The sequence below is a fragment of the Triticum urartu genome, chromosome 6A, assembly GCF_056163025.1.
Source record: "Triticum urartu cultivar PI428250 chromosome 6A, HENAU_Tu73, whole genome shotgun sequence".
In the NCBI taxonomy this organism is placed as follows: Eukaryota; Viridiplantae; Streptophyta; class Magnoliopsida; order Poales; family Poaceae; genus Triticum; species Triticum urartu.
This window is the reverse complement of record NC_141878.1, coordinates 554,171,268-554,192,038: the sequence shown is the minus strand read 5'-3', so window position 1 is coordinate 554,192,038 and position 20,771 is coordinate 554,171,268. Positions and strand designations below refer to the sequence as shown.

At 47.6% G+C, this 20,771-nt stretch overlaps 1 protein-coding gene across 1 annotated transcript; it reads right to left on the bottom strand.

Annotated features, from left to right (window-relative positions):
- Nucleotides 1-18,820: 18,820 nt before the first annotated feature.
- LOC147966265 (uncharacterized) lies at nucleotides 18,821-19,735 on the bottom strand. The gene has a single exon (XM_087530769.1). The coding sequence runs from the start codon at nucleotides 19,733-19,735 to the stop codon at nucleotides 18,821-18,823; it is 915 nt and encodes a 304-aa protein (XP_087386895.1).
- Between the last annotated feature and the right edge of the window lie 1,036 nt (nucleotides 19,736-20,771).

Genomic DNA, 20,771 nt, shown 5'->3' with positions numbered 1-20,771 from the left:
AAGCTCGGCGATCTGCCCCGTCAGCGGATTAAGGAGCTGGCCAACGTTGGTGTTTAGGCGAAGAACAAGGCCCTCAGACGTGGTCGTGACAACATGGTAGGGAAGGGCATATAGATCCGGAAGCTCCTGGTAGATGGACCTGCCGGTGAAGACATTCAGGAAGCGTCGTCGTCGGTTGTGGTTGTGGACTTGGCTGTGTTCTTCCCGGAGCATGATCCAGCGCCGGGGATGGAACCGCCGGTCCAGAACGCCCTGCGGGCGCAGGTGGCCGCAGCACGCGCGCCACGGCCTGCACGTGGCGCGGAAGCGGACGAGGTCGACGAGGTCGTTGCGCAGGACGTGCTCGGCAACCAGCCCAGCCGGTCCGGCGTCCAGGTTCGCCCAGTTCCTCGGGCGGCTGCGTGGATGCCGACCATTGTTCGGCGACATATTTCTGAGCGTCCGGCCGCCAGCTAGGTCGGGGAGACGTCGGGGTCGGACGATAGATGAATGCTTTCATAAGGAACTATACCGAGTACCACGATCAATTTCGTTTTTGTTTCTCCAGTGATGAGGATATGTTTACATCTACAGGTTTCAAAGGATTCAAGAATCTACATGCGATGTCCCAGATAATTAGGGAAAAAGCAAGCGAATCAGGATGGAAGCTTTCCCTTAATTACGTGGGACATGTCCTGCGTATCAGGAATTCAGGATAGCGTTTGTGTCCAACTTGTATTGGGTACGTGGCTCCTGTTCCATGCGGCCAAGCTGTTCCTCCCCGTGCTCTGCTCCGAGTACATCGCGGACGGTCAATTCTCGGGTCTGTTTTACGGCGTCACCGCAAGGCACACCTGCTTGCCGAAGCCGCGTCGATATCGTTGGCCCGTCGCCTCCGATCTAGCTACCAAACCGGTCTCATCGCCCCGTGGATTCCGGTCTCGCCATCAAACCGGGCTCATCGCCGTGCGGAATGTCATATACATGGAGGAGTATCCTAAAGGGTATTGAGCTGCCGACCAAAGGGGGGTCATACGCCGGGTGGGAGATGGACAAGAAGACCCATAACCCCATGAGAAAATGCGCGGTTGCAAAGAGTTGACGAGCTGATAGATCAGAGTACTGGACAGGGTAAGGCACAAGGGACACATGATAGAACAAGCTTCTATTGGTATGGAGTGTGGAATGCACATGTACCATGTAATCCTAACATGCAGCCATTCCTATGGCGCATAGCCCATGACGGCCTCCCTACGATGTGGAGAATTCAGAGGAGAGGTATTGATGTGGAACCGATGTGCCTATTCCTGAAGTGTAAGGAAGTCATACGTGTCTAGGACAGATTGAACATGGAACAAGAAAGGCAACGGCCGCTGCCTTGTTTCAGACCGAAGGAATTCAAGAAAATGCTGGAAAAGACGCTGAAGTTGGTAAGCTAGCTGCAATATCCCCAAGACCCCCCACATGTGTCGAAGCAGAAGCTTGTATAGCATTAGCAGCCCTCCAGATGGCTCAAGAATTGGGAATGGCCCAAGTGATGATCGAAACTGATTCCCAGGAGCTGGTACATACGGTTCAAAAAAATGAAAGCGATCTAGCGCCAAATGGGCTTCTGTTTGGAGAAATAAAGTCTTTCGCTTTTTTAAACATCTCAGTTTTTAGTATCCTTATCTGCCCAAGAACCTATGGCTTATGCCCCTGCGACTTTTGGCACAAAGATGGTCGTCAAATCCCAAGCCGTATATATGGCCGGGAGACGCGCCTACCTTCGTGTCTAATCTGGTTGCCAACTATCTTGCTGTGCATGGTGTTTAATGTAAATTTATCTTCCATTTTCAAACAAAAACAAAAAGCAACCGCAAGCTTCTTCATACCAGCTGTGTTAGTCGGTTTATCAGACCCCCATCTAAAATCATGCGAGCAGTTCACTTTGGAGATCCTCCGTGTTTTTGGGTGTCAATCAAAATCAGGTGGAATATATGTATATATAGGAAAATGAATTAATCAATATCCCACGAAGAATGATTTATGAACTCACATCCTTTACTTCATCTATGACCTGCGAAACTCTAGTCCAAGTAAATATCAGAATTCAGTACTTCACATTGTGCGCAATAAGTAGACATATATTGATTTGAGTCTTCATTTATCTACAGACTATGGCTGCCTAATGGATCAGACTCAAATCCAAAAAGTAGGAAAGAGGAAGAATTCTAAGTATAAATTCAAGCATTGCACTGAATGAAATCAAAGCAAAGCTTGGATTCCTAAATGTACTCAGTACAACAATCTGAGACGTAGCATGATAAATAATATGCAACATCACCCTTCTTAAATTTGAGCTTGGCGCGTCCACCACCAAAGAGATCAATGCCATAAACGTCAGCATCATCCTTGGACTTTAACCAGCACAGGTACGCGGTTTCCGCGTTGATAGAGGGGGATACTCCAGCAGCCACCAAGAGCAAACGTCTCTTCCTTCCAAGAAACAAGGTTTTTCCGTCGAGGCCATGCAAGGGCACCATGTTCTTTGCGTCCAAGTCCACCCGGTACAGACTCACATTGCATTCCCCGGGGATTTGTTGTTCACGGAGAGCACGAAGGCAAATAATCAGCTGTCCATTATTTTCCACCAGGAACATCTGGCATCGCATTTGGTAGAGCTCGTATTTGAAATTTTTGAGCGACCCAAACCCCTCGTGTAGTTCGTGGCCGGCGGCCACCACAAGGTGTGGCGGCTGATTCGCCCCACTAGTTTGAGTTTCTACGAATGAGATGTTCCTTGACGTGGCACAGTAGACGCGTCCTTCGAACGGCAAGAGTGATGTGATCCTGTGTTGGCAACGGATGTGCATCCAGCGCTCGTCGCCGGGCTTGGCAATGGCGAGCGAAAACAAACGAAAGTGAATGACAACCGTGCCGTCGGCGGCGAGGCCCGCGCAAATAGTTGCTTATAATCATACTCGGCGATGCTCAGTAGCGTGGCTGCACTTGGAAGCCCGGCGACATGTCCCGTCAGCGGGTTGACGAGCTGGCCGACGTCAATGCCTAGTTGTAGAATGAGGCCCTCGGACGTGGTCCCAAGAATATGGATGCATCCGGGAGCTAGATCCGGGAGCCTTCGATGGATGGACTCACCGGTGAAGACATTCACGAACCGTCGCTGGCCGTTGCTGTTGTTATATGCTTTCGGGCGCATGATCCACCGCCGAGGATGGAATCGCCGGTCCAGGATGCCCTCTGCCCGCAGGTGGGCGGAGCATGCGCGCCACGCCTTGCACACCACGCGGAAGCGGACCAGCTCTAGGATGTCGTTGCCCAGGACGTGTTCGGCAACCAGTCCCGCCGGTCCGGCGTCCAGGTCCGCCCAGTCCCTCCGGAGGCGTTGAGGCCGAGCACTAGACGACGCCATGATTCTTCTTCTTGGTGTGGGATGCTGAGCCTCCGGCCACGAGCTAGGTCGGGGTCAGACGATAGATGAAAGCCCCGATAGGTAAGGGAACTGCCGAGTACCACGATACAATTTCGTTTTTTGCTTTTTGAGGGTATATATATCTTTTTTTTTTAGGGAAGAGGATATATATCTTCACATCTAAAGACAGGTTTAAAAGGAGATTCAAGCATCTACACGCGATGCGCAAATCAGCACTAGTAGAAAACAGGGCTTTGGTCCAGGCCGGGTCAGCCCATTAGTCCCGGTTCAGTCCAGAACCGGGACCAATGTGGGCATTGGTCCCGGTTCGTGAGCCCAGGGGGCCGGCCGGGCCACGTGGGCCATTGGTTCCGGTTTATCTGAACCTTTTGGTCCCGGTTGGTGGGATGAACCGGGACCAATGGGCTTCGCTCCTGGCCCACCACCATTGGTCCCAGTTGGTGGCTTGAACCGGGACCAAAGGCTCCCCTTTAGTCCCGGCTCATGTCACCAACCGGGACCAATGAGGTGCCTATATATACCCCTCGCTCGCGAGCAGAGCACCCCAGTGCTCTGTTTTTCTCTGGCCGAGGGGGAGAGGGCTTGGTGGTGCTCTAGCTCACCTCCTATGCACACAAGGTGTTCGATGGAATGCCCGAGCCACACTACTTAAGCTTTCTCCTCTTCAAGCTCGACCTCCAAGCTCCATTTTTCATAATATTTGTCTAGGTTTAGCGGTCCGTCACGCCCCGTCCCCGTCTTCACCGCCGTCGATCACCCGCGCCGAGCTCATCACCGGCACCATCGTGGTGAGCCTCTTGTTCTTATCTTCTTTCTGAAAGAAAAAATATTCTTACTTGTATGTTTACATAGATACTTGTATTATTTTCTTACTTTTATTATTGCATCTTATATAGTGCGATGGTTTTGGTATCCGCCCCCGTCGGCCCTCGTCCTGTCTATGATTCGGATGTGGTATATATATTATCTTTATAACTATTGGTTCATTTATTGTTTATGAAAATTATGCCGACCAACGTGACATAGATTTTATTTATGTAGGATGTATGTGAATCGGAAATGCCAACCGACCCTATTATCGAGAGGTTAAATTTAGTTGAAGAAGAAAACAATTTGTTGAAGGAAAAAATAAAAAAATTGAGGAGGAGAACATGATATTGGAGTTGCATATTGCGGATGTCGTCGATGATCACAAGATCAAGATGGATGCAATGCGCTTGAAGATTAGAAAGATTAGAAAATATGCCATTCATACCGAGGCTTGGTATCATTATGCCGTTGGATCAATTGTTACCTTGGTTGCGATTATGATCGCATTTGTTTTCGCATTGAAATGTTTTACATAATTTTAATGTATGGTTTAATAAATTAGATGCTCTGGAGAGCTATATGTTGTTAGATGAGAACTATGTATGCACTTTGGTTTTAATGTGATGATGAACTTCTATTAATTTGGACACTTAATTATATATAATGCACGCAGATGAACCGGCAATGGATGTACGATGACAGACACACCTGCGAGTACATTAAGGGCGTGCATGAGTTTCTCGATGCGGCTGAGGCAAACAAGCAGAATGGTTTTATGTGTTGTCCATGCACTGAATGTGGGAATACGAGGTCTTACTCTAACCGGAAAATCCTTCACTCCCACCTGCTTTACAAGGGTTTCATGCCACACTATAATGTTTGGACGAGGCACGGAGAAATAGGGGTTATGATGGAAGACGACAAAGAAGAAGAGTACGATGACAACTATGTGCCCCCTGAATACGGTGATGCTGCAACGGGGGGAGCTGGTGAAGATCAAGAGGAACCAGACGATGTGTCCAATGATGCTGCAACGGGTGAAGCTGCTAAAGATCAAGAGGAACCAGACGATGTGCCCGATGATGATGATCTTCGCCGGGTCATTATCGATGCAAGGACACAATGCGAAAGTCAAAAGGAGAAGCTGAAGTTCGATCGCATGTTAGAGGATCACAAAAAAGGGTTATACGCCAATTGCGAAGATGGCAACACAAAGCTCGGTACCGTACTGGAATTGCTGCAGTGGAAGGCAGAGAATTCTGTGGCTGACAAAGAATTTGAGAAGCTACTGAAAATATTGAAGAAGAAACTTCCAAAGGATAACGAATTTTCCGACAGTACATACGCAGCAAAGAAGGTCGTATGCCCTCTAGGATTGGAGGTGGAGAACATACATGCATACCCTAATGACTGCATCCTCTACCGCGATGCATACAAGGATCTGAACGCATGCTCGGTATGCGGTGCATTGCGGTATAAGATCAGACGAGATGACCCTGGTGATGTTGACGGCGAGCCCCCCAAGAAGAGGGTTCCTGCGAAGGTGATGTGGTATGCTCCTATAATACCACGGTTGAAACGTCTGTTCAGAAACGAAGAGCATGCCAAGTTGATGCGATGGCACAGTGAGAACTGAAAGAAAGATGAGAAGTTGAGAGCACCCGCTGACGGGTCGCAGTGGAGAAAAATCGAGAGAAAGTACTGGGATGAGTTTGCAAAGAACCCAAAGAATGTATGGTTTGCTTTAAGCGCGGATGGCATTAATCCTTTCGGAGAGCAGAGCAGCAATCACAGCACCTGACCCGTGACTCTATGTATGTATAACCTTCCTCCTTGGATGTGCATGAAGCGGAAGTTCATTATGATACCAGTTCTCATCCAAGGCCCTAAGCAACCCGGCAACGAAATTGATGTGTACCTAAGGCCATTAGTTGAAGAACTTTTACAGCTGTGGAATGGAAACGGTGTACGTACGTGGGATGAGCATAGACAGGAGGAATTTAACCTTAAGGCGTTGCTGTTCGTGACCATCAACGATTGGTCCGCTCTCAGTAACCTTTCAGGACAAACAAACAAAGGATACCACGCATGCACGCACTGTTTAGATGACACTGAAAGTATATACCTCGACAAATGCAGGAAGAATGTGTACCTGGGCCATCGTCGATTTCTTCCGACCAACCATCAATGTTGAAAGAAAGGCAAGCATTTCAAAAGTGAGGCAGATCACCGGAAGAAGCCCGCCATGCGTACCGGTGATCACGTACTTGCTATGGTCAATGATTTACACTACGTAATCTTTGGAAAGGGTCCCGGTGGACTAGCTGTTCCGAATGACGCTGAGGGACACGCACCCATGTGGAAGAAGAAATCTATATTTTGGGACCTACCCTACAGGAAAGACCTAGAGGTCCGCTCCTCAATCGACGTGATGCACGTGACGAAGAACCTTTGTGTGAACCTGCTAGGCTTCTTGGGCGTGTATAGGAAGACAAAAGATACACCTGAGGCACGGGAGGACCTGCAACGTTTGCGCAAAAAAGACGGCATGCCTCCGAAGCAGTATAAAGGTCCTGCAAGTTACGCTCTTACGAAAGAAGAGAAAGAAATCTTCTTTGAATGCCTGCTCAGTATGAATGTCACGACTGGCTTCTCGTCGAATATAAAGGGAATAATAAATATGCCAGAGAAAAAGTTTCAGAACCTAAAGTCTCATGACTGCCACGTGATTATGACGCAACTGCTTCCGGTTGCATTGAGGGGGCTTCTACCGGAAAACGTCCGATTAGCCATTGTGCAGCTATGTGCATTCCTCAATGCAATCTCTCAGAACGTGATCGATCCAGAAATCGTACCAAGGCTAAGGAGTGATGTGGCGCAATGTCTTGTCAGTTTCGAGCTGGTGTTTCCACCATCCTTCTTCAATACCATGACGCACGTCCTAGTTCATCTAGTCGACGAGATTGTCATCCTGGGGGCCGTATTTCTACACAATATGTTCCCCTTTAAGAGGTTCATGGGAGTCCTAAAGAAATATGTCTGTAACCGCGCTAGGCCAGAAGGAAGCATCTCCATGGGCCATCAAACAGAGGATGTTATCGGATTTTGTGTTGACTTCATTCCTGGCCTTAAGAAGATAGGTCTCCCTAAATCGCGGTATGAGGGGAGACTGACTGGAAAAGGCACTCTTGGAAGAGACTCAATAATATGCAGGGACGGATATTTTTGGTCTCAAGCACACTACACAGTTCTACAGAACTCTACCTTGGTGACCCCGTATGTCGATGAACACAAGAACAGTCTGCGCTCCAAACACCCGGAGCAGTGCGACGACTGGATTACATGTGAACACATCAGGACTTTCAGCAGTTGATTGGAAACACGTCTCAGAGTTGACAACACTGTTTGTGATGAGTTGTACTTGTTGTCCAGGGGACCATCTTTGACTGTATTGACTTACAAAGGATACGAGATAAATGGGAATACATTTCGATCGCCCAAGATCAAAAGAGCACCAACCAAAACAGCGGTGTCCGCTTTGATGCAGCAACCGAGAGTGGAAAGGACACATATTATGGTTACATAGTGGACATATGGGAACTTGACTACGGACCTGATTTTAAGGTCCCTTTGTTTAAGTGCAAATGGGTCAATCTGTTAGGCGGCGGGGTACAAGTAGACCCATAGTACAGAATGATAACAGTGGATCTGAAAAATTTTGGGTACACTGACGAACCGTTCGTCCTAGCCAATGATGTGGCACAGGTTACCTATGTGAAGGACATGTCTACCAAACCGAGAAAAAGAAAAGATAAGAAAGCAGATACATCATACGATGAGCCAAAGCGCCACATAGTTCTTTCAGGAAAAAGGGACATCCTGGGAGTGGACGGCAAGACAGACATGTCTGAAGATTATGAAAAGTTTCATGAAATTCCTGCCTTCAATGTCAAGGCTGACCCAAGCATCCTGATAAACAATGAAGATTATCCATGGTTACGGCGCAATAAGCAAATGATACAAGCGAAGAAAAAGTGAAGACTTTCTCCTGCAACTATTATGATGATACCATGCCAACTTTGTAACACACGAACATGCTACCATTGTCCATTTTGTACATGCACATGCTATGTGGGTGAAATTATGATACCATGCCAACTTTCAACTTTTTCAGAGTTCATTTGAAATGCTTTCATGTCTTATGGTTCGGCCCTCGTAATACTATGACCATTAGTCCCTGGCCCATGCCAACTTTCAACTTTCAACTTTCTAAAACTAATGGCACTAACAGAAAGTTTATAATTTTGCTCCTCGCCCCTGGCCCATGACCATTAGTCCCGATTTGTGCCACAAACCGGGACTAAAGGGTTGGTCCTCGTTGCGGGCAGAGTTTAGTCCCACCTCGCCAACCGAAGGGGGCTCACACCGGTTTATAAGCCCTTCCCTCTCTGCCTTGTTGAGCTCCTCTCAAAGTGAAAATAGATGCCCTAATAGAGAAAAGTTTAACCTAAATTCATAGTGAATTTCTCTGAAATTCATAGAAATTTACTAGGAATTTAGGTTGAATTTTCTCTATAAGCGCATCTATTCTTATTTTTTTAGTAAGTTAATCACAAACTTGTGATTCAAACAATTTTCAAAGAATTCAAATTTTAACTATTCAAATTTGAAAACTAATGGCACTAACAGAAAGTTTATAATTTTTCTAAAACTAATGGCACTAACAGAAAGTTTATAATTTTGCTAACCTAAAAGCAAACAAAATTAAAAATTAAAGCAAAAAACAAAAGAAAATAAATAATGCAAAAAACAAATCAAAAAAACAGGAAAAAACTATTTTTATAGTAAAGTTAATCACAAAATAAAATAAATAAAGCAACAAAGAAAACAAAAAAATTAAAAAAGTGTTTTCAAATTTGAAAACAAATGGCACTAACAGAAAGTTTATAATTTTTTTAAAACTAAAAGCAAAAAGAACAAAAAAATAAAGCAAAAAACAAAAGAAAATAAATAATGCAGAAAACAAAAAAAAAACTGGAAAAAATAGCAACAATAAGTATTTTGTTGTAAGTAGAAACAAAATAAAATAAATAAAGCAACAAAAAAACAAAAAAAGTGTTTTCAAATTTGAAAACTAATGGCATTAACAAAAAGTTTATAATTTTTCTAAAACTAAAAGCATAAAGAATTAAAGAATAAAGCAAAAAACAACAGAAAATAAATAAAGCAACAAAAAAACAAAAAAATGCCACCTACTGGGCCCCCACGGCCTGAATACGACTAGAAACCCATCCAAGGGTCAGGATTCAGGCCCGCAGGAGGCCCAGTAGGCCCACAGGCATAGCAGTGACAATTAGGCCCGTAAGCCTGCAATGGAGAGGAGCTCGAGAGGGGTGCGGCAGTGGGGCTTATAAACCACTGCGCACCCCTCTCAACTAGCAAGGTGGGACTAAACTTTCGACGTAGCAGCCGCACAAGGCCTTTGGTCCCGGTTGGTGGCACCAACCAGGACTAAAGGGGGGCATTGGTCATGGTTCGTGGCACAAACCGTGACCAATGCTCCCCTTTAGTCCCGGTTGGTGCCACCAACCGAGACCAAAGGCCGCCGCTTCCCGCCCTTTGGGCTGCTGAAAAGAGGTCTTTGGTCTCGGTTGGTGGCACCAACCGGGACTAAAGGTGGCATTAGTCCCGGTTGGTTTCACGAACCGGGACCAATGCTCTTGCTATATATACAGCACTTAGCAGTTTCCGACCAAATCACCCACTTCTCCCCCGACGCCCCCTGCTCCTCCTCGTCGCCGTCGCCGCCCGACGCCCCTGCTCCTCCTCGTCGCCATCGCCACTGACGCCGTCAGGCTGCTCGCCTTCGCCGTTGCTGCCGCCACCAACGCCGTCAGGCTGATCGCCTTCGCCGTCGCCGCCGGCCCCCTATGAGCACAACCCCTCCCGTCCCGCGCCCCTGCGCCCCTGTCCTGCGCGGCCGCCGCGCCGCCGCCCCTGCCCTGCGCGGCTGCCGTGCGCCGCCACTGCCCTGTCAGGCCGGCGCCCCCCCCCCCTCCCGATCTGTTTTTTCATGTATATATGGTGTTTTTTTCAGATTATATGTATATGTGTGAGTATATGATTGTATGTATATATGTTCTCTGTGTATATATATGTTCATGTATATATGCAAAAGATAGATGCTTGTTTTATATATATATATATGCTTGTTTTTTATATATATGTAATGATTTTTTTATAGAATATGATGTTTTTTTCATAGATGATCCCATATATGATGTATGCACGAATGTGGATGAAATATAATGTTTTTTGTTCATAGAACATGATGTTTTTTTAATTCACAGATTTTTTTTGTTCATGATCAGGCGGGACGTTGAGGGATAATAGATGTATTTTTCAGAATTTTCTATCGTGCATAGACGGATTTTAGACCACGGGAGCACCCCCTCCCTATCGTTGCAAAATTTGCTAAGTGATATTAAGAAAGGAAGGAAAAGAAGGATAGGAAAGAAGAAAATAAGAAGAGGAAAGAAAGAACAAGAGGAGAGGAAGAAAAGGAGAAATAAATAAGAAGAAGAAAAAAGAAGAAAAAGAAGAGGAGAAGAAGAAAGGAATAGTGGAGAAGAAGAGAAAATAGAATCGGGAACTAGGGTAGAGGGTCGAGGGTTCGAGGGTTCTATAGGGTCGAGGGATCGAGGGTCGAGGGTTCCAGGATCGTCTAGGGGTCGAGGGTTCCAGGGACGTCGAGGGTTCGAGGGGTCTAGGGTCGCCGAGGGGTCGAGGGTCGTCGAACATAAGAGGAAGAAGAGGATAAAAAAAAGAGGAATAAGAAAAAAAAAGAGGAGAAGAAAGAATAGAGGAGAAGATCTCCTCTATTCTTTCTTCTCCTCTTTTTTTTCTTCTTCTTCCTCTTTTTTTAATCGGGAACGAGGGTCGCCGAGCGGTAGAGGAGAAACCCTAAATAGAAAGTATCGTTGGTGTGAGATACATGTACCGTCGGTGTCGGACACCTACATCCACGTCCCACAAGTGGCGCGGGCTTCGACGCCCACGTCACTTGTGGGACGTGGATGTAGTGTCCGACACCGACGGCCACATGTATCTCACACCCACGATACTTGCTATTTAGGGTTTCTTCTACCGCTCGGTGACCCTCGACGACCCTCGTTCCCGATAAAAAAAAGAGGAAGAAGAAGAAGAAAAAAAGAGGAGAAGAAAAAATAGAGGAGTTCTTACTCTTCTATTCTTTCTTCTCCTCTTTTTTTTCTTCTTCCTCTTCTTTTTTTATTCTTGAAGCGTTGTCGAGGCCACCCCAAACCCTAGAGAAGCAGCGTCGAGGCCACCCCAAACCCTAGAGAAGCAGCGTCGAGGCCACTAATTAACATTAGTTCTACGTTTGCCACTAATATATCCATCTGTCATGTTTGAATAATAATTGCCATGTTGTCAATATTTGTAGAAACTATGGACACCGCCCGAGACGAAGTACAAGAAGAGTTGTTGGGGGACATAATCACACGAGGAAGTGATGCCGTCTGCTCGTTGTTTCTCAACGACACCGATGGTCTGGAAGCAGCTGCCTATGATTATGATGGCTCCGGTGACCTAATGCCGGTGCAAGAAGGAGACCGTGAGGACGGCTCCGGTGACCCAATGCCGGTGCAAGAAGGAGACCGTGATGACGTCTCCGATGACCGAACCGAGTCCGGCCAGGTATATATATTAGTTAAGCTTCTACTGACTAGCTAATTGATGCATTCATTGGTTTGCTATGTACACATATTAATTAAGTCTTTGTTCTTTTTTCTAGCCCTCCAGATCGAGCACAAATTCGGTAAAGAGACGAGGCCCGAAGAAAAAGTTGAGCTCAGATGAAAAGTTTGAGATCATAGCAATCGCGCCCGGCGGCCAACCAATTGAACCCCTCCGGACAAAGAGCGCATTTGTTGCTTAGTGCGGGGTTTTGGTTAGGGACAAGATCTCGATCAGCATCCAGCAATGGTTTAAGCCGGCTACAGAAGACCCTGAGGTGTCTTATGTCAATGATATGCAGAAAAATGATCTTTGGACTGAGCTGAAGTCAAATTTCACCCTACCGCCAGAGGATAATCCAGAGAAGCCAGTTAAAGAGCAATTAATCAAGTCTTTTGCTCTTAAGAGGATGGCAGAACTATTCAGGAGGTGGAAGAAAGATCTGAATAAGTTTTTCGAAAATAATGAGACACCAGAATTCAAGGGCAGATATGAGAAGATCAGAGATCACTGGCCCGCATTTGTGGCCCACAAGACATCGGAAAAGAGTAAGAAGATGTCGGCGACAAACAAGCAAAATGTTGCGAAGAAGAAGCATCACCATCGCACGGGGTCAGGTGGCTACCTCATAGCCCGGCCTAAGTGGGCCAAGACTGAGAATGATCTGGTTGATAAAGGGATCGAACCAGAGACAATTAACTGGCCAGACCATTGTCGGACTTGGTTCTTCGGGGCTGGCGGAACCTTGGACCCTGTAACAGGGAAGTGCATTTGGACAAACGATCAAATGGACATACCAGTCAGGAAGCTTCAGCAGTATATCGAAGCAGCGCAGCAAGGGACGTTCTTTCCAGACAGAGAGAACGACGAGCTCACAATGGCCCTCGGGAATCCTGAGCACCCTGGACGGACACGAGGCACGCCAGGCTCCATTCCGTGGAAGGTTGGGTTTCCGAACGCAGGCGGTTACAAATCCCATGAGAGGAGGAAAAAAGTGCAGCAGACCCAAATGCAGGCGCTGTAAGCAAGGGTACAAGCGATAGAGGAACGAGAAGCAAATCGCAGCAAACGTACTGCCGAAGCTTCCCCCGAAGCTACCCCGCCATCTCAGCGGAGAAACAGCGTGGCTTCCACCGAGCTGCTTCAGCCGGAGCATGCCTTGACGGCTCCTGCCAGCTATCCCGTGGATGCTATCATGGAGTCTCAAAATTGCCACCTTATGACGCAATTGATGAATTTGAAGGTCAAGGCGACTGTTGGCTCTGTTTATCCTACTGAACCCGGTGCAACTTTTCACTGCCGGCCAATTCTAGAAGGATATGCTAGGGTGATGGTGGATGAAATAACGGAGGGATTTGAGGACCTCCAGCTTGACCACCCTATCGGTGAAGGGGAGACTAGGCTGGGGTCTGCTATGAAGACTTCATGCCTATGGCGGAAGGAGCTCATCAACCTTCCGAACTGGACGCCTCCGCCTCCTCCTCCTCCTCCGGCAAGTCAGGGCACTCCCCCTCCTCCACCGCCTCCTCCTCCGGCGAGTCAGGGCACTCCGCCTCCTCCACCGCCTCCTCCTCTGGCGAGTGACGATCAGGGCACTCGACCGGCTCCTTCTCCAGCGCGTGGCGGCACTCCGCCTCCTTCTCCGCCTGCGCCGACGCGCCCGAGCAGCCAGCCTCCTCCTTCTCCGCCTCGTCAGCAAGGGCGGAAGAGACTTGCCACCGCTCCGCCTGCTCCGGCGCGTCGTAGTCCTTCTCCTCCGCCTCGTAAGCAAGTAAAGAAGACAACCGCTCCGTCTGCTCTGCCGGCGTCTAGCAGTACAGCCAGAGGCGGGAGGAAATACAGATTTGGTCCTTCTCTGAAGACTCCAGAGAAGTTACCATACGAGAGGACCCCGGAGGAGAACGCCGAGATCGCACGAGAAGAAGTGAGGAACTACTTTGAAGGGGTGAAAGCAAAGAAACATCCACCTCCGGAGGAGAAGGTAGATCCGGTGAAAGCGAAGCGCACTCTGCCTGCCCTGACAAAACCACCCAAGTCTCCGCCGAAAGGAAACTATGAGTGCATTATTGGAAAGAAATTTGCCGAAGCGGAGCGGTCGGGAAGTACTGTCAGTGATCAAAGGCTGAAGGAACGACGAGCTAGGAAACAAATTACCCAGCTCAGCGAACAAGCGAAGCAATCGTGCCCCCCGCTCAAGGTGCCTAGCGACAACGTCGCTAATGATCCGAGGATGGTGTCCGGTTATAGCAATCTTGGCGATTACCTGCCCGACGATGTACATTATGAACCCATGGACGTGCAGATACAAAGATACGAGTACGGGAAGCCTCTCGTCAAAGATGAAAGATCTCTATCAACGATGATGCGAAGATTGCATGATTGGTACTTGAAAATCTGCAGAGACTCTGGGGGGAGGAGTACTTTGTATGTGAAAGTTAAAAAGGAGCATGACCTCGTTGGAATTGAATTGTTGCCTGTTCCATTCGAGGAGTTCTTTTAGTTTTTCAATCAATTGGCCCTCGATAAAACAACGGTCGCCTGCTACTGTCTGTAAGTAGTACTACTTCTGTCATTAAGTCTCTCTATATAGCTCAGCTCTTTCATTGCATGTATTTATAATCATCCTCAATATATTATGCAGATTGAAGATCGCCGAATTGAAGAAAAGACAAGTCGGTGATATTGGGTTCATTAACACATATCTCATAGATGCAACTCAGGTTAAATTTCATGCCGCAGATACCGAGGCCAACTTACTACGATCGTTGGTAATAAATGAAAACAAAGATATAATACTCTTTCCTTACAACTTCAAGTGAGTGTTACTGTCTTGTGCGTATTCGGTTTCCCTTATATATTAGTCAAGGTTATAGTAATGTAATTGATGAGTTATGCATGCGTGTGCAGTTACCACTATATTCTCCTAGAGATTAAGCTTGAGCAGGGACTAGTAACCGTCTTAGACTCAAGACGAAAAGATCCCCAGGACTATGCAGACATGACTCAAATGCTCGAGAAGTAAGTTAAATCGATCATTATCCACCATATCAGCAACTTTGTTCATTTCCTGATATATCAAGTAATTGTTTTCTTTGTCCGGCAGGGTTTGGAGAAAATTCACCAGAAAAGCTCCGGGACTGCCGAAGGAGCTGCAATTTAGACACCCGAAAGTAAGTACTATAGTAGCATGTTCCGCGCATCTACTAGTGATTCAAGCGCTAGTTTCATCAATACCATTTGGCATTCTTGCTTATCAGTTTGATTGACCTCTATTTCTTGTAAAGTGGTTGTGGCAGGAATAAGGGAATGATTTCTGTGAATACTACGTTTGCGAGTCCATCCGACACACGACCTGTGAGCGGGGCTACACTGACGAACAATATGAAGTACGTAAATAACAACATTCACAATTTTATTTTATTACCATCATTTGTGTTGAGTTTCATTCATTCATATATATATGTATTGACCCCCTTCTTCAAATTAGATGTTTCGGAAGCGGGATGAACTCCTAGCACCAGCTCGCATGCGAGCAATTCAAGAGGAATTGGCGGCATTCTTTCTTGACCACGTGATCGCTGAAGAGATAATTATATTTGTAAGAGATAATTATTGTATATATGTAGCCGGTAGTGTCGGATAGATATACGAGAACTTGTTGTTCGACCAATCTCTCAGAGAAGGAGAGGTGGTCGATATCACTTCTCTCTGTATGCATATATGTTCATGACGATCTTTCGTTTGCTTACTAGCTAGCTAGCGTGTCTAGTCCTCTCTATACGTATGTATAGTACGTAGCGTCGACCAAGCATGGACATAAGAGAGGACACTTCTCTCTATTAATTATAGCTAGCTAACACAATATATGAAACACCTAAATTAACCCTCCAAACCCCCCCCCCCTTGCAAAAAAAACAAAAACTCCAGCCACAGAAATGCTGACGCGTGGATGCCTATTGGTCCCGATTGGTGCCACCAACCGGGACCAAAGGGTCTCCTGTCTGGACTCCGCGCACAGGCCATGTGGAGGCCCATCAGTCCCGGTTCTGGATTGAACCGGGACTAAAGGGACAGGGCATTAGTACCGACCCTTTAGTCCCGGTTCAGGAACCGGGACAAAAGGCCCTTACGAACCGGGACAACAGGTCCTTTTTCTACCTGTGCAGGATGAAAACTTTCCCATAAGTGGGACGTGTCCAGCGAATCAGGATATATAGGTTTTTGTCCAACATGTTTTTTGTACGGGGTGTGTTCTGGTGCAGTCCAAGCGTGTAGCTATATGTCCGATACTTCCGTGGCTCCTGCTCCATCCATGCGGCCGAGCTGTTCGTCCCGGGTGCTGTGGTCGCTCGGCGTACAGCCGGGGCGCCGACTTCTCCCGCTGGTGCCACACCTACGGAAAAATAAACCATATACCCCAAATACAACTGTGTATGATGTCATACAAATGATTTACACTGATGAACTGCATTGCTCACGCAGTTTATCTCAAATAATCATATGTGATGCCTTTGCTACAACTATTGAGAAACAAACATGATGATGTATGTGTTATCGCACTCGAACCGAGAGACCTTACGGAGTGCACATGCATCAACGTCCCGTCGTCTCGCGTCCTCAGAAGTTAGAGTACATGTATAATTCAGCCCGATTAGTTTTTATCCAAATTATGCAAGTTAGAGAAAAAACGTAGCAAAAGTGTTTGAAATACTAGATACGTTTGAGACATATCACCTTCACCATTCGATTAGGTCAACAACATCCAACAGACAAGGTGACCGGAAGGCCAAGCTGGCAAAGTTGAACATTCATCCTTCAACAAAAGCTGGTTGGAACTATGGTCGACCGATGTTCCGAATAAGGTTAAGATACATTGCTGGAGAATGTTAAAAAATGGGCTGGTGGTGGGAGCCAAACTTCTACGGCATCGGGTTAAACCTGGTGTCTTTTGTATTGCCTCTGGGAGGAAGGAGACTATTGTCCACAGGATGTGGCGCTGCCCCCATTCAGTTCAGCTCTGGAGAGTGCTAAGTGAAGAGGTCGAGGCACCATTACCGCAGCTTCCGAAACACATTCATATGCTGGACTGCATGCGATCATGAGTGCTTGACTGGTTTGCGGCGGCGGCCCATGAGAAGAGGCAGATTGTAATGAGGGCATGGTATGAACTGTGGCTGGCGCGCAACAGTGCGAGGGAGAGCAAAAGAATTGAGGATCCGGGTGCGATCACCGAGAGAGTTGTCCGCCTTGGCAAGGAGTGGAACACGATCAGAGAGGCTCCTACGAGCCCACCTATGCACCGGCCCATGGAATCCTGGAGGAAACCAGAGGAGGGTTGGACGAAAGTCAACACGGACGGGGCAATGGCAAAGCAGGGCGGATCTGGAGGAGGTGGAGCTGTTCTTAGGAACAACCATGGCATGTTTGTGGCAGGAGCGTTCCATTTTTTCCCAGCTGTTGCGGATCCAGACCGCGGAGCTATTCGCTTGTCGTCGAGGTATTCTTCTAGCGCAGGAAGCGGACGCCCAAAAGGTGGCGGTGGAGATGGACTCGCGGACTGCTGTGGGAAAAATCGCCAACCAACATCGGGAGTTAGCGGCGAACGGACAAGTTGTCCAGGAGATAAAGGAACTACTAGGCCAGTTTCAAGAATCTAGGGTGGTATGGGTACGTCGTTCCGTAAACATAATGGCGCATATCCTTGCTAGGGAAGGTTGTTGTAAATCGTTATGTAAGACTTGGTTCCATGTTGCTCCAGGGTGTATTAGCTCGGAGATCTCCGCAGACAGGGCTATGAACAATGAATAAAGTAGCAACGCTTTTTCTCAAGAAAATAGCAATTGAGTAGCCCATGCAACGTCCAACAACTAAGCGCACACGAAGGATCTATATTAATTATCGCTCAAACGGACGTATAAATACATACATCTGTTTGAGCGATGATTAACTTGGCCTTACAAGATTCTAGCATGTGTTGGTGTTGTTCTATATTAACATCGGGAACTAACTTCAACTTCTTAAGTGCACCTCGTAATTTTCACGTCTCCAAGCTTCGACTGTTGTTCCCTCGCCCACTGTCTCAGGTATCCTCTCGTTTACCATATGAGACTGACAATCCCTCTTTCCCTATGCAAGTTTTAGTGAGTCATTGGTATAAGTAATAAAGGGAGATCAAGTCCTGAAACAAGGCTTGATTCGCTGGTCCAAGTCATGGCATTGGACAATACTTGGGAGGACCTCTTCGACCTGAAGACTCATTTTCCCTATGCACCGGCCTGGGGTCAAGCGCTTTCTCGAGGAAGGGGAAATGTTAGCGCTTCTACTTCGAATACTCATGCCCCGATTACAACACAAGACAATGTTGGCCTACAAGCCAGACCGAGGAAGAATACGAAGTCCAATTTCCTCAACCGCGCACACGGATAAGACGCTGAGATGGAGGGAGTACTATATACTCCCTCCGTTCCTTGATATAAGGTATATAGATTTTTAAGAAAAATCCGAAATATATCATGAGTGCTTGACTGGTTTGCGCCGTCTTGGTCTTGAAATCATGAAGAAAAGGGAGACAGAAGTCAAAGGGAAGTACCTACGGGGACACAAACGCTCTATCAAGTTAGAGCAAACCCTGAATTCCTAGATATACTCACTATTACGATGTGAGACGTAGCATGATAAATAATATGCAACATCATCCTTCTTAAATTTGATCTCAGCGAGTTTACCATCACCATATAGATCAACAGCATAAGCAGTGGCATCATCCATGGGGTTTTCCCATAGCAGGTATGCGGTGTCTGCGTTAATGGAAGGGGACACTCCCGCAGCCACCAGGAGTGATCACCTCTTGCCAATGAACAAGGCTTTCCCGCCGAGCCCATGCAAAGGCACCGTGTTCTTTGCTTCCAAATCCACCCGATATAGATGGCACGATACTAGGGTGCCCGGAATATAGGGTCCGCCAGGACGAAGGCAAAGAATCAGCTCTTCGTTATTTTCCATGAGGAACTTCCTGAGTTGCCGACTGCGGAGCGCATGGTCGGCGGCCGCCACGAGCTGCCGCCGACGGTTCCCCGTAGTTTGAGTTTCTACTAGGGAGATGTTCTTCGACGTGGCACAGTAGATGTTGCCCGCGAACGGTAGGGGTGATGTGATCCTGCTGCTGGAGTGGACGCGTGTCCATCGCTCATCTCCGGGCTTAGCGACGGCCAGGCAATTAGTAGGCCAATAAAAGCGAAGCACAACCGTGTCATCGTTGGCGAGGCCCGCACGACTCAGCCTTAGGTCACCTAGTCTGCGGGCCAACCTGCGCTTCAGCAGCGAGGCTGCGCTTGGAAGCTCGGCGACCTGTCCCGTCAGCTTGTTAAGGAGCAGTCCGACACCGGTGCCCAGGAGAAGAACGAGGCCCTCGGACGTGGTGCCGAGAACGTAGCTGTGCAGGGTATCCGGGACCGGGAGGCTCCCGTAGATGGACTTTCCGGTGAGGACGTTGAGGAACCGTCGCTGGTCGTGGACGTCGTTGAATACCTTGGGGAGCATGATCCACCGCCGCGGGTGGAACCGCCTGTCCAGGACGCCCTGTGCGCGGAGATGGGCAGAGCACGTGCGCCACGTCCTGCATGCCGCGCGAAAGCGGACGAAGTCGACGACGTCGTTGTGCAGGGCGTGCTCGGCGACCAGCCCCGCCGGTCCGGCGTCCAGGCTCGCCCAGTACCTTCGGCTGCGCTGACGCCCATGAGCACTGGGCGACCCCATGTTTTGGTGGTCAGGTGTTGGTGCCCCGCGAGTTTGGGAAATCTTCAGACGATTGATGAAAGCTACTCCTTGACGCGTAATCTATCTAGACTCGAGAATCTACATACGAGGCGTTAAGTAGCGAATCGGCATGGAAGGTTTTCCTTATGTGGTACGCCAGGGTGGGCTCATACAATCAATCGGCAATGTCGTTCAAACCAGATGAACTGTGTTTTTTTTGTATGTGATGCTTTTTTTGGGAGGCCCTCATGACTAGCTTTATTTTAACATGGTCCTTCTTACTGGGGTAACAGGGATCATATTAAAAGTTGCCTTATTAACTGCAAATAATACATGCATCGTCTGCTAAAAAATTAACAAAAAGTCAGAGGTACGTCCATCCATACAATTGGTTTGTTCGTACGCCCCTATTCAGCTAGCTCATGAGCGGCTACATTAGACTCTCTATTACAATGCTCTATAGTAACCTTTTCGAATTCATGCGATAACTCTCTGCAATCATTTAGTATGGGAGCCGACACCATAGAATGTATGTGTTATCGCATCCGAACCCATAAATCTAAGGTATTGTTATCTGGCGAACGTTAGCTGGGAAGAGGTGGCAAGCGAATGCTTTTTATGAAAAGTTCCTTCCCTTTTGTAGCAATTATTTTCTTTTCTTTTTCAGAAATTGTCATGTGTTTCTGAAGAAATTGCAACCCTCCCATGATGTAATTCTACCCAAAACGTTCGCAATTGTCATCCCTTCCTAGCTGATATTCGCCAGATAATAGGATCCTAAATATAACTGCACGCGCAGGCCACCGTCCCGTTGTCTCTCTTCCTATCGATATGCCTCATCTGCTCACCTCCCCGTTGCACACACGTCGTCCATGGCACGCGTCAATGCCACGCGGTGTCGAAGCCATCTCACTTGGCGCGTCATCGCATGCACACCGACGCTTCACCCTCCTGTGTATCACCATCCACCTTTCTGTCTCTCCTGAGTCATATGAAACCCTACCAGCGCGTACCGACGCCTCTCATTCACGTTGCT

Bases quoted from the DNA above. Each gene is read 5' to 3' on its own strand.
- LOC147966265 (XM_087530769.1), bottom strand. From the start codon at position 19,735: ATGGGGTCGCCCAGTGCTCATGGGCGTCAGCGCAGCCGAAGGTACTGG.